Source organism: Sus scrofa, chromosome 13 (genome assembly GCF_054392235.1).
Source record: "Sus scrofa isolate SSC_HxYL_T2T_F1_AM1 chromosome 13, Sscrofa_HxYL_maternal_Yorkshire_Landrace_v2.0, whole genome shotgun sequence".
Taxonomy (NCBI): domain Eukaryota; kingdom Metazoa; phylum Chordata; class Mammalia; order Artiodactyla; family Suidae; genus Sus; species Sus scrofa.
In genome coordinates, this window is record NC_139395.1 from 78,687,330 (window position 1) to 78,703,371 (window position 16,042).

At 39.0% G+C, this 16,042-nt stretch overlaps 1 protein-coding gene across 21 annotated transcripts in view; it reads left to right on the forward strand.

Annotated features, from left to right (window-relative positions):
- Window positions 1-16,042, forward strand: part of GRM7 (glutamate metabotropic receptor 7) — an 894,437-nt gene that overhangs the window by 608,765 nt on the left and 269,630 nt on the right. For all 21 annotated transcript variants that reach the window (XR_014823664.1, XR_014823663.1, XR_014823654.1 and 18 more), the window contains exon 7: window positions 5,023-5,162. Coding sequence is in view for 5 of the 21 variants with exons in the window: in XM_021071050.2 (XP_020926709.1) it covers window positions 5,023-5,162 (140 nt within the window). In the remaining 16 variants the exon portion in view is untranslated. The remainder of the gene's footprint in view (window positions 1-5,022; window positions 5,163-16,042) is intronic.

The window sequence follows — 16,042 nt, forward strand, 5'->3', positions numbered from 1 at the left end:
AATTGGGAAGACAGCACTTAACCAAGTCACCAAGGTTAACATCACCGATAATGAAACTTAACAGCATCACTTGCCTCTTGATAAAAGATACCCTGGGAAGGTTGTGACATCACTTCTGAGGTACTATTGCCAAAAATATATAACCTCCATCTAATCATAAAGAAGCACCAGACATCCAAATCGAAGGACACTTTACAACGTAATTGCCTGGTATTCTTCAGAAGTGTCCAGGACATGAGAAAGACTGATGGAGGAAACTAAGGAGACCTTACCATTAAATGCAATGTGGGAAGAGTGATTGATCTTAAACCAGAAAAAGGATGTTAATGGGACAGTGGAAGAATGTTAATAAAATTTGTGGATTAGTTTTAAATCTTATTATGTCAATGTTAATTTCCTGGTTTAGATAATTATATTATGGTTTTAAAAAATCTCCTTGCTTCTCTGCTTATAAATAATAATCCATTTAAACCTACAATATTGTATCCATCATTTAGGGGTCACCTAGTATCTGGGTGAAGAGAAATGACATCCAGTCTTGGAACCAACAGTTTCTGAGTTAAGATGGAGACAAGAATGACTATGACTACAAGCAGAAAATAATTCAACTGCAAATTATTTTCTTTTTGTACTTTCTTCCTGATCTTGCAGAATCTCCTAAATTGTATAACAAAGTCTCCCTTCTGGAAAGCACATATAAATTTAATTAAAATGCTGGGGTCAGCTTCTGGGCTTTATATATATATGGTCCATAGGTATACATGATCTTTCTTAGGCCAGTAACAAAAATGATTATTTTGGGAATATTCCTGGATTCTCTTCTGATTCTTCTTCCAGATAATGCTTATAGGCTCATTTTGCTAAGGTGGTCTTATCCACTGCCACTGATGAGCCAGAGTTGCTGAGCTTCTGACTGGTCACAGGGCCTATGTTTATCAAATGATTACTGTGTGCCAGAAGTGGTCCTAAGTACTCTTTGTATGTTGGCTTCCGTAATATTCACAATACCAAATGGCTTAGATACTGTTATTTTCCTTTTTTAAAAAAACAGGTAAGAAAACTGATTTGCAGAGAAACTAAGTGTCATGATGTTCAAAATTACACAGCTACGTAGTGATGATGATCTGATTGGTACCTAGGGTACCTAACTGCTCGGCCTGATCCCTTGACTTTTATCAAGCATCAGAGAGGAAAGGCTTACTACATTCCTGCTATTCCATCTTAGAACACAGGCTCTGTGGGAGCTCATAGGCAGGGCCAGTTGGTTCTCTCTGTCATCAATGTAATCATGCTCTTTGATCAAGGTAATCTCCTTTTCTTTGAGGACATTTTTTTCTGCCATATGGAGGCAGGACACTTCCAGTGTCCTGTGACATTCATTAATGGCAGAGCTGAACAGTTTTATAAAGCAAAACACCAAACTCGAACCAGACAAACAAACAAACCAAAGAGCCCATTTTTGATTTAGTTAAGTGACTTTCATAAGGCTCACTGAGAGCCACATTATTGGGATGAAAAAAGAGAAGTGGCAATATGTGACTTTTAAGGCATAAGATATAATAGCACTTCTGCATGGTTCTCTTGCGATTTTTTTTTTTTATTATGAACACAACTACCATGTTAGGAGGAAGCCAAGATACTAAAGGACTGGCTACATGTAGCTGTTCTAGCTGCAGCCCAGACTGAGGTCACAGCTGATAGGCAGCAGAAGCTGTCAGATCTGTGACTTCAGGCTGCCCCAGCTGATGTTAGTGGACCAGAGGAGGTGCTGTTTCTGCCAAGCTCTGCCCAAATTGCAAACTACAGCTTATCATTTTTTTTTTTTCCTGAGCACTGCAATTTAGGGTAGTTTGTTGAGCAGCCAAAAATAATTGGAACATGAATCAATGCAGTGTTTCTGGAATGTGTGCCTGGTGGGGTTAAAAAAAAGAAGAGAAAACCTGTCAGGTAGCTACTTTGATGCTGAAGACTCTTACATCATCTGAGCAACCTATATCCGAAATCCTTCTTGATCTGGGGGGGGGGCGGAATTCCCTCAAATACTCTTGTCTGGGAAGATTTCATACTTGAAATTTTGTACTCTGACCCATTCTATCCTCTCAGCATCCCATCTTTTAAGGGGCCTTCTTTCCTTTACCTTAGGACCCTTGTGTTCTGTTCTGGCCCTGATGCTTCGTGGAGATTTATGCAGATGATTTCTTCTCCTTTGTTAACTTCTTTATTTTCTCTGGATTTGTTTGATTTTTTTTTTTTTGGTAGTAGAGTTCATGGAACACAGTCTCTATTTCTATTTCAAGAAGTCGAGGGGTGCTGTTTAAAAAAGTTGTCTGGGGGAAAAACAACTGCTCCCCAAATGCCAGTTGCATTATAAATCCATCAAAAAGTCAAAGCCACATGCTACACTGTTACACATCACTTGGGTAAAGTATTCAGCTCTTCTGTCTCACTTTTTAAAGCATGATCTTGAATGAAAATGGAAAGGACAGTACAGGAGTCATTTCTCCTTATAAAGAGTATAAGGAGGAAGAGAGATTAGGTGGCATGTACTTTTTTTTTAAGCATTTTATTTATTTATTTATTTATTTTCTTTTTGATATTTCTTGGGCTGCTCCCGTGGCATATGGAGGTTCCCAGGCTAGGGGTTGAATCGGAGCTGCAGCCACTGGCCTACGCCAGAGCCACAGCAATGCCGGATCCTAGCCGCATCTGCAACCTACACCACAGCTCACAGCAATGCCAGATCATTAACCCACTGAGCAAGGGCAGGGATCAAACCCGCAACCTCATGGTTCCTAGTTGGATTCGTTAACCACGGAGCCGGGAACTCCATGGTGGCATGTACTTTCTGATGAGTCTTTACCTGCTGGGCTGAGATTCTTTGGAGTTCCAGGCTTTCATATTCTTCCTCTCTTCTCAAAGACTAGGAAAAGTTCACATCATATTATTTAATGAGTAGAATTATAGCAAAGCACAACATGAATCTTAGGGTCCAATGTAAAGAAAAAGAAAAGAGAATATCTGAATATGATTGTCTTCCTGAAAAATAATAGGAAAAACTTGTGTTTATTCTTACAGAGAGAGGACTTAAGAGAAGTCTGATACAGGCCTTGCTGAGCTTTAGTTAAATTGAAGGCAGGGCTGATTCCTTTAAGAGGCCCTAGGGGATTATCTGCTTCTCTGTTTTTTCCAGCTACTGATGGTGACCTACACTCCTGGGATCATGACCCCTTCCTTGCGTCACTCCAACCTCCTGTTTTCAAATCGCTTTTCCTCCTTTGACTCCTGCTGTCTTTTAGAAGAGCCACTGGGATTACAATGGGTCCAGCCATATTATCCAGGATAATCTCCTCCATCTTGTGAACCTTAATTTAATCACACCAGCAATATCTCTTTGCCAGGTGTAGTGACATTTACAGATTCTGGGGGTTAGGACTTGGACCATTCTGCAGCCTACCACAGGCTCTGCTTTTTCTTCAAATAGCCATAAGTGTCATAAAATTCTGTGCCTGACACTTGTAGGATTATGTGGAATTCTTTTTAGCTGCCCCTGTATCCTTCCTTACACATTGGACTCTCTCTTCCAGCAGGGCTAACTTTCAGCCCAGGATTGAGACTCTGTGTGCCTCTTGTCACTCAGTATATTGTCCCTCCTTCTGGACCCTTTTTCTAACTTCATTCTTGCACTGTGTGATCATTTATGTGGAATCAGTCTGTGTCATGCCCACTTCCTTAAGTGTAGGGATCATTTTTTACTGCTTTAATCATCCTCTCTCCTGTCCAGTTCATATGCTTTAGTTCTTCTTTCATCCATGTCATTACTGCAAATACCATGTTGGCCCAGATTCTGCAGAAGCTAATGACTGCTGGCCAGATGCAGAGCTCTGCCACTATTAGCATCTTAAATTTTTAATGGGAATTATCAAAAGTACTTTGTACTCATAACCAAAACTTAACCCACCCCTCCTCCAAAAAATGGCAAAATGAACTTCTATTCTCAGGGATTCTATTTTAGCCTATAATTGATCTATAAACTTCCCTGTAAAAGGCAGGAAATAGGGCACTGTTTTCTGCTGAAAATATTGATCCAATACTAATGTATGAAGTAGTCACACACCCTGAATCTAGTGTTTTTTTTCCTATCCCCAAAAATCATAAGAGTAATTGTACTCAATTACCAAAATTTTGGTGATTCCTTTGTAACTGTTCCTGAAACTAGCCAAAACTCATACCTCTGTACTCTGTGTATCATTTGCCACTTGTCCCATACATTAATATTAAGGGACTGATCACTCATATCCAATTTTCAATTTATATTTAATTTTTCTTCAATAAATGCCTTAGTCTTTTTATTTAAATTGACTTTAATTTCTGATTGTGCCAGAAAATTGGTTTTATCTTAAGAGAGACATTTAAAATAAGACCCAAATAGGAATTTAAGAAAGAACCATTGTTTATTAAGCATTCATTGGGCAAACTGCTAAGCATTTTAGACTCGTTATCATAGAAGGCAAATTAGAAGTAATCATCTAAAATTATTATTAAAAGTAATTAGTATCCACGTGTGTATTTAGTGATCTTTTGTACTTGTTTGATTTTCAATACTCTTATATTTCCTCTGTAAAATGTATTCTTTATTGAGCACAATTTAGTGTTTGGTGGGGACTAAAATAATAGTCATAACAATAACAAGAAGAATGACAACAAAACAAGATTTTTCTCTGGAAAACAATACATTTAATTTTTAAAAGAAGACAGAGTAGATTAAAATATTTCAAGTTAGTGAGAAATTGAACTGTACAAAGGGTGGAGCAGGTAGTTTTCCCAACTATAATTAGCATTTGGAGACCAAAGTGATGACTTGCCCATGAGTTTCAAGGAGCAATTTGGGGGAACCTATTAAACAGTGGGGTTACCTCCTAGCTACCTTGCTTATCACATGTTTTCTAAACCATTACCTGGGGAACAAGATATAGAAGGAATCTTGTTTAACTCTAAAGTCTGTCATTGTCTTGTCTTTCCCAGGTAGCGCGGGCACTCCTGTCATGTTTAACAAGAATGGGGACGCTCCCGGACGTTATGACATCTTTCAGTACCAGACCACAAATACCACCAACCCTGGATACCGCCTTATCGGACAATGGACAGATGAGCTGCAGCTCAATGTGAGTTTTCCTTGTTCCTCTTCCTTTGCTTGTGTGGTGTGTGAACAGACTTTTAATAGGCTCCATCAGTCAGCCATTTCTCATCTGTATGTTTGTGAGCACCTGCAAGTGAGCATACAACTTGTTAGGGGCATCAGCAGAGACTGATAACCAATAATAATGGAGTTCATACTCTGCACCTGCGTGAATCATCTCATTTAATCTGAGGCTCTGATTTCTTAACAAACAAGTTATCAGCTAATGCTTTAGTAGTTTCATGGCACCTTGCCCTTTGTCAGGTTGTTCTCCCTTCCTTCCTTCCCTGCATCCTTTCCTCCCTCCTTCCCTCCCCTCTTCTCTTCTTTCCTTTCCCCTCCCCTCTTCCTTCCTACCTCCTTTATTTACTGTTTTGTTTTGTTTTTTAATGTATTTTACTGTGTAACTTTGGCTTATACTGAGATTTTCTGGATAACATCAGTGTTAGTTACTTTCCATAACTTCTCCCTCTTTTTGTAAAATGTGACCTTGAATGAGTAGTCGTTTACTTGCACAAAGTTATGTCAAAGTTCACCAGCCAGAGACCATCAGCTACTCATCTGTAGTCAAACACAGTTAGGTTTATTTAACTTGCTGCATAAAAAACAAGCTTCTGCCAGCAAAAGCTTCTTTAGGGTGAGGAGTTCAGAGGAGATTCATTGTAGATTTTGGGTTGAGTTGGGTGATTCTAAGGATTCAGGAAGGAGGGACCAATTTTGGATTGGGTAACAATTTGGTGGTTGGGTGTCTTGATGATTTTGATTTAGGAGATGGGAGGAGATGATCTGGGCAAGAATTATCACTAAAAAAAAAGATAGTCACGTGAGCTAGAAAAGAGAGATGCTATTTGTGTGATTGCAGAACCTCCTGGTTTGTGACTAGTTTAACACATAATGGCAGAATAGCCTTCTTTTGTCTTGTTCCACCATAGTCATGTAGTGGCCTTGTCTGTTTATCACTTACATTCCCCTGAAGTGGTTCTGTTTGGAATATAACTGACTAGGTGTTAGCTGACAATTTTCCAGCCCCTTTTTAGTTGCCAAGAGGGAGGGGAAGAGAGTGGAAGGGACTGGGAATTTGGGGTTAATAGATGCAAACTATTGCCTTTGGAATGGATAAGCAATGGGATCCTGCTGCATAGCACTGGGAACTATGTCTGGGGACTTGTGATGGAGCATGATAATATGAGAAAAAAGAATGCATATATATATGTGTGACTGGGTCAACTTGCTGTGCAGTAGAAAATTTACAGAACACTGCAAATCAGCTATAATAGAAAAAATAAAAACTATTATAAAAAATAAATAAATTTGGCTTTCATTTTTTCTTAATATTTCAGTTTTAATAGTAAATAATGTGCTTCCAATAATACTTACAAGATCCTCTTTGAAATTAATGATTATACCAGTTTGAATGAATGTACCAGTTTTCCCAGGGAGGGAAGAACACACAGGCCAGGGTCCCCCTCCCCCCACCATGGCTGGGCCCAGAGCAGCAATCAGCTTACCTTGCATGCCCTGCTTTCATTCCCCTCCTTGGAGGAACTGAAATTGGCCAGTCCTGGAGCCTGGGGTTGGTGGCATAAATCAAAGGAGCATGGGTGCTACAGGGCCTCATCTGCTGAAATTTGCTAGGCCAGGTTATACTTCAAGAAGTTCCATAGCAGGTCCCTTGACATGGCATGGAGCCTGAGTATGACATTCAGAAGGGTTGTTGTGGACAGGTACATCGGGTAGGGCTTATAAATCAGACAGGCTTCCTCGGGTCTATAAATCTACTTTGAAATAGTAGTATATGCTATTTTCTCTTGTCTGGTAGGGCCCTGTATTACTATGGATTCTCATAGAAACAGTACTAATAGGATAGATAGATAGATAGACATATAGACAGTTATGTAGATTTGTAATAAGAAAATGGCTCGTGGAGTTAATGCTGTGGCTCAGCATGTTATAGACCTGGCATTGCCTCAGTGAGGAGGTGGGTTCAATCCCTAGCCTCGCTCAATGGGTTAAGGATCTTATATTGCTACCAGCTGTAGTGTAGGTTTCAGATGTGGCTCAGATCTGGTGTTACCATGGCTGTGGCACATTAATTGGACAGGAGAGGGGATGCTTAAAACAGCAAGGAAAAAAAAAGAAAGAAGGAAGGAAGGAAAAAAAGAAGGAAGAAAGAAAGAAAATGGCTCACATTTTTTATGAAGGCTAAAAATTATTCCATTAGCTGTTATTGGTATCTACCTTAGGAGGCTCTTTGGAAATTATTAAGAAAAAGGCTTTTTGAAAGTGGAACATTTAATTGATTTCTTGAGGACAGTGAGGCTTTGGTCACAGCTTTTAGGAGAGAGGATTATGCATAAAGCCAGTGGTTGGTGAAGCCATGATGGATCATTTATCACCTTTGCACATTGTCCTGCCTGGCTTTACTTGTGTTTCGCCAGTCCTCCCTCTCTCGTGGTCCACTATCCCAGTGAGCTGATAGGAAAACTGTGTCCAAAGGACTGTGATCTGGAATCTGAGAATCTGAGAATTGATGGAGCTAGACAGTAAGTACCAGCCATGGCAGTGGTTAATGCTAGGAGCCAAAACTAAACATGAAGCTTAAGATATCCTGAACTCAAATTACATTTTGCAAACAAGAAGAGAATATACAGAAATAAGGTAAACTCAGGGGTAGTAGTAGTCAAAAGTACAATCAAAGTAGAACAGCCTGGCTGGAGTACCCAAAGTGTGTTTTAAATGGGTGTTATCTGTGATGCAAAGATGGGCCAGCCAGAACAAAAGATGGAGAATCTAGGTCCATGACACACATGTGAGTTTCTCAGGACTCTTTTAAGCTTTTGTATTTTCCAGTCTAATACCCTGCATGAACGTTCAATTTCTAGCATGTGAAATTTGTCCTTGTACACAAAAATTATTAACTAACTATCATCACCAACTTAAGATATTACCTAAGACTTCTGAAGTCCACTTTTTTTTTTTCTTTTAGAACCACACCTGAAGCACATGGAAGTACCCAGGCGAGGGGTCAAGCCAGAACTATAGCTGTAGGCCTACACCACAGCCACAGCAACTTGGGATCCAAGATGTATCTATGATTTACACTGACGCTTGTGGCAAAACCAGATCCTTAACCTACTGAGCAAGGCCAGGGATTGAACCTGCATTCTCATGAACACTAGTTGGATTCTTAATCTGCTAAGCCACAGCAGAAACTCCCTGAAGTCCACTATTTTTAAGGACCAAGATTGACACTGATTTTATTTTTGTTAGGCATGTAAACTTCATACAAATTGTATTTGCTTAGCCATTCAACAAGTTTTTATTTTATTTTTATAAAAGCCCTTCTCATATGATAAGCATTGTGGGAGGAAATGGGTATACAACAGAAATCAAAACAAGCATGGTCCCTGTTTGTGCATAATTGAAGATCTTGGATGGAGTTACCAATTCCGAAGTGTAGAAGTGTAGAAAGAGATATGGCAGGAGAGAGAATAATGGGGGTTGAGAGGAGGCTACTGGATGAGGAGCAGGCAATGCGGGGAGGATGAGCCACACACCAAGCAGGTCAGGAGGCAGACAAAGCTATGTGTAACTAAGGGAGAGGAGGGGAAGAGAAGAGTAGGAGGAGACATTAGGGCAGCAGGTGAGAGCCAGAGCAGGCAGTCCCTGGTAGGCCATGATCATTTTTTTTTTTTTTTTTGTCTTTTGTCCTTTTAGGGCCATACCCACAGTATGTGAAGGTTCCCAGGCTAGGGGTCTAATCAGAGCTACAGCTGCCAGCCTATACCACAGCCACAGCAACACTAGATCCAAGCTGAGTCTGCAACCTACACCACAGCTCAAGGCAACGCTGGATCCTTAACCCACTGAGAAAGGCCAGGGATTGAACCCACAACCTCATGGTGCCTAGTCAGATTTGTTTCTACTGCACCATGGCGGGAACTCTGATGATTAATATTTTTAAAGTTGTATTCAGAGTGCATTTAAAAGCCATGAAGAAGTATTGAGCAAAGGAGTGACTGGATCAGATTTAGGAAAAAAATTACTTGCTGGGAAGAAAATGAATAGGAAAGGACAAGAATGGGAGTAGAAAGACTAATTAAAAGTGTCTTATGGAGTTCCCGTTGTGGCGCAGTGGTTAACGAACCTGACTAGGAACCATGAGGTTGAGGGTTCGATCCCTGGCCTTGCTCAGTGGGTTAACGATCCGGCGTTGCCGTGAGCTGTGGTGTAGGTTGCAGACGCGGCTCGGATCCCACGTTGCTGTGGCTCTGGTGTAGGCTGGTGGCTATAGCTCCCATTCGACCCCTAGCCTGGGAACCTCCATATGCTGCGAGAGCGGCCCAAGAAAATGGCAAAAAGACAAAAAAAAAAAAAAAAAAAAAAGTGTCTTGCAGTTGTCTGACTAAAACAGAATGTCTTAGTGAAGGTCTTCTAAGACTTCAGTGTGCAACAGAATCACCTGGAGGACTTATAAACACACTGATTGCTGGGCCCACCCTCAGAGTTTCTGAGTCAAAGGCCTAGAAGTAGAAGGAGGCCCAGATATTTGCCTTTCTAAGGAGTCTGTGTTATACTGATGGACTTTTAGTATCAGTGACTTAGAGACCAGTGGTAATAGTGGAGACGTGAGGAACTGAGTTTAAAAATGTGTACTTTAATATATGTGTGTGTGTGTGTATACACATATATATATTTATACACATATAGAGGAAGAAAAATTTAATTTGGTGATGAAATCCATTCTGAGATTTAAGAAAAAATAGTCAATACTGAGACTTAAGGAAAAATAATCAAGAGTGAATCCCACATTTGTAGCCTGAGGAGTCCTGTGGATGCTGTAACAGGAAATTACAGAGACTGCTGGGCGGGGAGGAGTAAAATTGAGAATCCTAATTTAGTCTTCATAAATACATGAGAGCCAAAATGAAATGGATATGAAGTTCAGGAAAGAGTTTTTGGTCATAGTTATTAAAAGAAAAAAGTAAATTCTTAACATATAAATGGCCCTGAAATACACTGAGGGAGGGAGGGAAGTATAACAGTAGAGGAACCCAAAGCCTTGAAAAACTCATAGAAAATAATACAGTTTCAGTCAAACTATTCCAAACATTACCCAGTTTAAAATGTTCTGTTTAATTTCCGTGGAAAATTGGGCCAACAGTGTATACTTTGGATTTTTTTTTTAATTTTCTATTTAATTGATTAATTGATTATAGAAACTGTATCAGGGATGTATGCTCGACTTAGCTTTAAATAGGAACATTGGGGAGTTCCCCTTTTGGCTCAGTGGTTGATGAAACCAACTAGGATCCATGAGGATGCAGGTTCGATCCTTGGCCTCGTTCAGTGGGTTAATAATCTGGCATTGCAGTGATCTGTGCTGTAGGTTGCAAACAAGGCTCAGAACTGGCATTGCTGTGGCTGTGGTATAGGCCAGCGGCTGTAGCTCTGGTTCAACCCCTAGCCTGGGAACTTTCATATGCCACACGCGTGACCCTAAAAAAAATATATATGTGTGTGTGTGTGTGTGTGTGTGTGTGTGTGTGTGTGTGTGTGTATGTATGTATATATGTATATATATGTATATGTATATGAACATTGTTGTGCTTCTTTATTGTACAGAGTATAGCATGGTAGGAAGAGCAGACACTACCCCCAAATCCTTAGCTGGATCTGGTAGTTAATGCTTGCTTGGTATTGCATGTACCCTAAAGGTATGAGTGGATGAGCCAGGAGCATGGCCATTTTTAGACCTGTGAAAGGCTGGGTTAATTCAAAGGGTGGCACTGAGATAACTGGCTTTGTAAGGAGGTCACTCTCTAGATGCCTTTTATGGACTCCTTAAGATGAGGTAAAACCTAAATTGGATCACAAAGAAAAATCAGTAGAGGATACACACTCTGGTCCTCTCACCTGGATACCTAGACCCATAGTCCAGGTAGCCTGTCCAATGGTTGGTATCCTGCCCACCATCACCCTGTTCAGGATATTACTTTCGCTCTAATTATTTTGACTGAGTTAAAAGCTCTGTGAAAGTGGGATTTGGGAAAACTTAGTTTTGTAGTTTGCTTTCTCTGAGTCAATGAAATAAAATATTTCAGGTAACAAGTATACTTCTTCTCATTTACAAAGACTCAGGGGTACTCTTTCAATCCCCACTTAGATGTCTCTAGCAAATGGAATTTTCAGGAGAGCTCTCTCTGTGGTCAGTAATTGCAAATGAGTTTCTTAGCTAAGAAATCAGAGTTTTTGAGTCTTATAATCCCAGTGCTGTGGACCAGAATGCTTACCATTCTGTATCAGATCCTCTGGAATGTAGGTGCTATTACAGAATGTCATAGTGTACTTATCTCAGTGTCAGAGTAGTTTTTCTAGGCTCTGCCTCTTCTGTGGCCTAAGAGATGACCACGTGGTTTGCTGCTAGATTATTCCTGCACAAATAAGAATTCATTGGAAGGAAAGCATAAAGAGCAAAGCCATTTACTCTCCCAATTGCCAGCCCTACAGAAATAACTCTGATATGTTTTCTTAGCTTTGTATTGTATTTATGCAGAGATTCCAGAAAACACTCTTTCGGGCAGAGAAGCACCCATGGGATAATGCCGCAAACTTATATTGCTCATCTCCAATGTGTCAGGAAGAATGTAGTTCGTGGAAATGCTGGGAAGAAATGAGGGGCAGGCCCCAGTACTCAAGAGTTCATGGAATAGGATCATGTTCTGTAATAGATATATTCCACTTACAGGATTTAGATAGGCACGGATTTAAGGTGCTGACTTATACTTGAACTGGAATTTAAAGGGTAAGAATTAGTTTCCAAGATGAACAAGATGAAAAAATATGTTTTAAAATGAATAATGCAGTATTATTTAAAAATTGGGATGGGGATATGTTGGAAAAAAGGCAAGAAATGAAAGATAGATGCTTTAAAATTATAAATTTATGACATGAATAAACTTTACATATGTTATGCATATTAGAAACAAAAGTGATTTTTGCTATCTTTCCTTTATTTCCAATTAGTGGGAAATTTAGATACACCTAAAATATTAATTTTTCAAATAACTGAAATTCTTTAAAATACCAATATGTTCATTTAAGTTTAAATAAAAAATAACTGCTCTTAATAGGCAGTTTCTACAGTGAGCTCCACGGTCTCTTCAAAGGAAGACTGAATAAATACCACTCAACTTTTACGGGCACCTCCATCAGCCACTATTCTGTATCCTAGTCCAACTCTGTGATCTTCTGAGGGGTGTGTGGCTTTGTAAGTGGTTTGTTCCTATTGAGCATACTTTCCACCTAGAGGCTGAAAGCTCCGGAAAGGTAGAATCCATGTTTTAATCATTGTTTTGTAGATCTACTGGCACAGTACCTGGCACATAGAGCAGAACTTTTTTTTTTTTTTTTTTTTTTTCTGTTGATATATAAAACTGCATCAAGTTAGCATGGGCTCTTTTTTATAGTAGATGTTGTCTATATCAAACAGCCACACTTCTTTCCCATGGGAAGAGCACTCAACCTTCCTTTTAGCCACGTGCTCTGCCCTGGATAGTTCCCAAGTGCAGAGGCAAGACCTGATTTAGCCTAAGCCAACCACTGTGACCCTAGTGATGGGATGGGTAGTAAACTAAGCCTGTCTAATCAGGATGAACCACTAGAGGTCTACCAGCCAATCTAAGCCACCAGTACCTCCTATCAGAAGTGGGTGTGGCCCTCAGAAGTCATTGGAGGCCACAGAGAAGGACTTCCAGCAAAGGAGTCAGAACTTAGAGCAGGAAATTAGGTCCATGTCACATCCTTTGAACCCTAAGAAACTACTACTGGAAACCATTTATGGCACTCTCCAGCTTATCCCCTTATCAATAAATGAAGGCAATTTAAGTATGATTTCTGTATTTAAGACTCTAATTCACTAGAGCAATCAAAAATTTAAAAAAAAATGGTTTAATATGTCTAACTTGGGGAAAAAAAAGTGCTAGCTTTCTCTCAATAAGCAGGATTGTTTTTCAGATTTTATTAAAGTGAGATGATTAAAAATTAATTTTAAAAGTTGTGATTTTGTTAAATATTGAATCTTTCACCCTGGTTAGAATTTTGGCTTTCATAGGCATTTAAAGACATAAAAAGTACAGTTGATTGCAGCAATCATTGTTTAATCAAATTATTTCTCCCCAAATCAGTACTTACTTATACTGCCTGTAAAACTACTAATCACTCTATTGTTTCATAATTGCCACAGTAACAATGCTTTAAAAGTCTTATCATGCTTATAATTTATAATGTGTTGCATGAGATATCAGGTAATGGATAGCTATATTCAAAGCAACATTGACAAAGAGAAAAGACAGGTAAATTGTCAAAATCTAGTACTTCTTCAGCCTCAGTGTGAAGCCTTCTTTTGTGGAATCACCTTATTGCTCATAATAATTAATGGCTATTTTCTTATAATTTAGGCTTTGTTATTGGTATTTAGGACCCTAGGTTTTGCAGCTGACCTGATTAGGTGAATCTGAGTCTCATTACTGCTGACTCACTGTAATGCAGGATTGCAATAGTACCAATTTTATAAGGTGATTGTTAGAATTAAATGTAGTAACGTTTATAACATAAAACAGTTCCTGGCCCTTCATAAGTATTCAAAAAATGTTAGCTACAATGACAACAATAATAATAATTTAATATTCTTAGTTTAACATATCATTCATAATTGTTGAAAATGTCAGGTTTCTAGTGCTTGGCTGCATGTTGTTTTTCTTTATACCTCAGCACTTAACATAATGCTTAGCATATAAAAACAGTTTGTCCTGTAGTAAATAGATGAGCAGGTAAGCAAACAGTTGAATTATATTATAAATTATTTAGGGGTGGGGGGTCATTTTTGGTTTATAATTTTCAGTGCCTGTTGCATGAATGGAGGAGACGATTTATACAGAATTCTACTGCTGTCAGCAATTCCATATGATTCAGGGACATTCAAAACCTTGGTTTACCAGACAGGTTCCTTTTGTTTCAATTGATTTTTAGTTTTGGAAACCTACCTGTGGTTATTTGACAACATGGGTGGGAGTACTATTCTCCAGGGATGAAGTGGGCATCTCATTGGCTATGTTTGATTTGATGAAAGTGAATTCATAACAAAACCATTGAAGTTGGTTCCATCTGTCACCAGCCTCTCTAGTTTTTAAGGCTACATTAGAGGAAGAATCCAAATGGCACAGGACTTCGGATCACAGGGCTCTGATTTATAAGCATGGCTCTGCCCAGTATCTAGATCTGTGAACCAGAACAAGGAAGTCCTTTCTGACAAGATGGCATTTCATCTGGGACCAGAGTGACAGGAGGTGTTTCTATTTGTCAGCATTTCTTAATCTGTGAGGTTTTACACAGGAAGTAGACAAATCCAATACAGTAGAACTGCTTGCTTGAGACTAGAGATCCCCAACTGAATACACACAGTGATGTGTTTAAAAAGTTAATTCATTGCCAATATTCTCAGAATCATGAAATGTCATAAGAATAACTGTATTTTTGGCTTTTCCTTTAAAAATCAGAGGATCAGGCATTAGTATGCCTTTAACCCATGCAACATCAGCAAGATGGACCTGAGTAGGTCTTCTGACTTCAGACAGTGTGTCTGTTCTCCAAGTCACCACAGACCCCACTATCCCCCACTGCCTGACATCCTGCTAATTCCACTTACTCACTTATTTCTTACACCTACAGACATATCATTTCTTTCACCTAATCTAGACTTAGAGTAGATTCTAACTTATTTCCACTAATTCAGTTTCCATTTAGGTTTGACTTTTTATATATGGCCTCTGGAAATTTTTTTTAAATCAACAATAATATAGCAATAGTGTTAATGACCCCAAATAATCATAATTATATAATAATGTTTCTTTTAGAGGGTCAATAAATACAGCCTGCAGAAGAGGGCTTCTGTAGTGAAGACAATGTTTTTTGTTTCAAAGCATGTATTTGTATATGTTCTGAAATGTATTGAAAATGAAAGAAGCAGATCACACTTGTGTTGTCAGCATTTCTTCTACTAATCAATTTTGTATAACTGTGTTCTGCCTAATGAACGTCTGGAAGATGAATAGTATTTATAATTATTGATACACTTTCATGAACATGTGCCTTAGATAAGCTTGAACCTCCATTATTTCTTGTTTGCATTGTAGGTGTTCCAGCAAATCATTACTTGTTCATTAACATACAACTACCTTCTGTAGGGAAATTGTTGTATTCATATACTTACAGTGTTTGGGGCTCAGGAAATACATATGAAAGAGGAAATAATATTTAGGATTAGCTTAGAGAGCTCACTTCTTATAACAGGGACTCTCATCTCTTGATGCTAATCTAAAATTAGAAAAGGAAAGAGATGAGTTTATGTCCCTTCTGACCAACTGTTTGCCCTGGGAAGCCAGAAATAATGTGATGACCAGACCATTAAAATGAAAATGTAGGAAGTGGATTTGAAATGTTGTTTTCAACCCACTAGGAGATAGTCTTAAAAAGTAGGACGGCATGAGAAAGCCCAAGTTTGTTATTTAAGCAAATCATTTATTATCCCTGAACCCCAATCCCAGTGTATATTTAAAATAAAGTCAAATCAGGCAAAACAGCTTTTCCACAAGGAGACTTTGAGAATGAATGGCAATAATCTCCCTGATATAAGAAAGTATATGAGGTCCGTGGTCATATTTGTCATTATATTTCTTGCTGCCATAAGTAATTACCAGATGCTTGGTTGTGTGAAACAGTACACATTGCTTATCTTGCAGTTCTGTAGGCTGGAAGTCCACGAGGTGTCTGGCTGGGCTAAAATCAAGGGCTCTTTTTTCCAGAGGC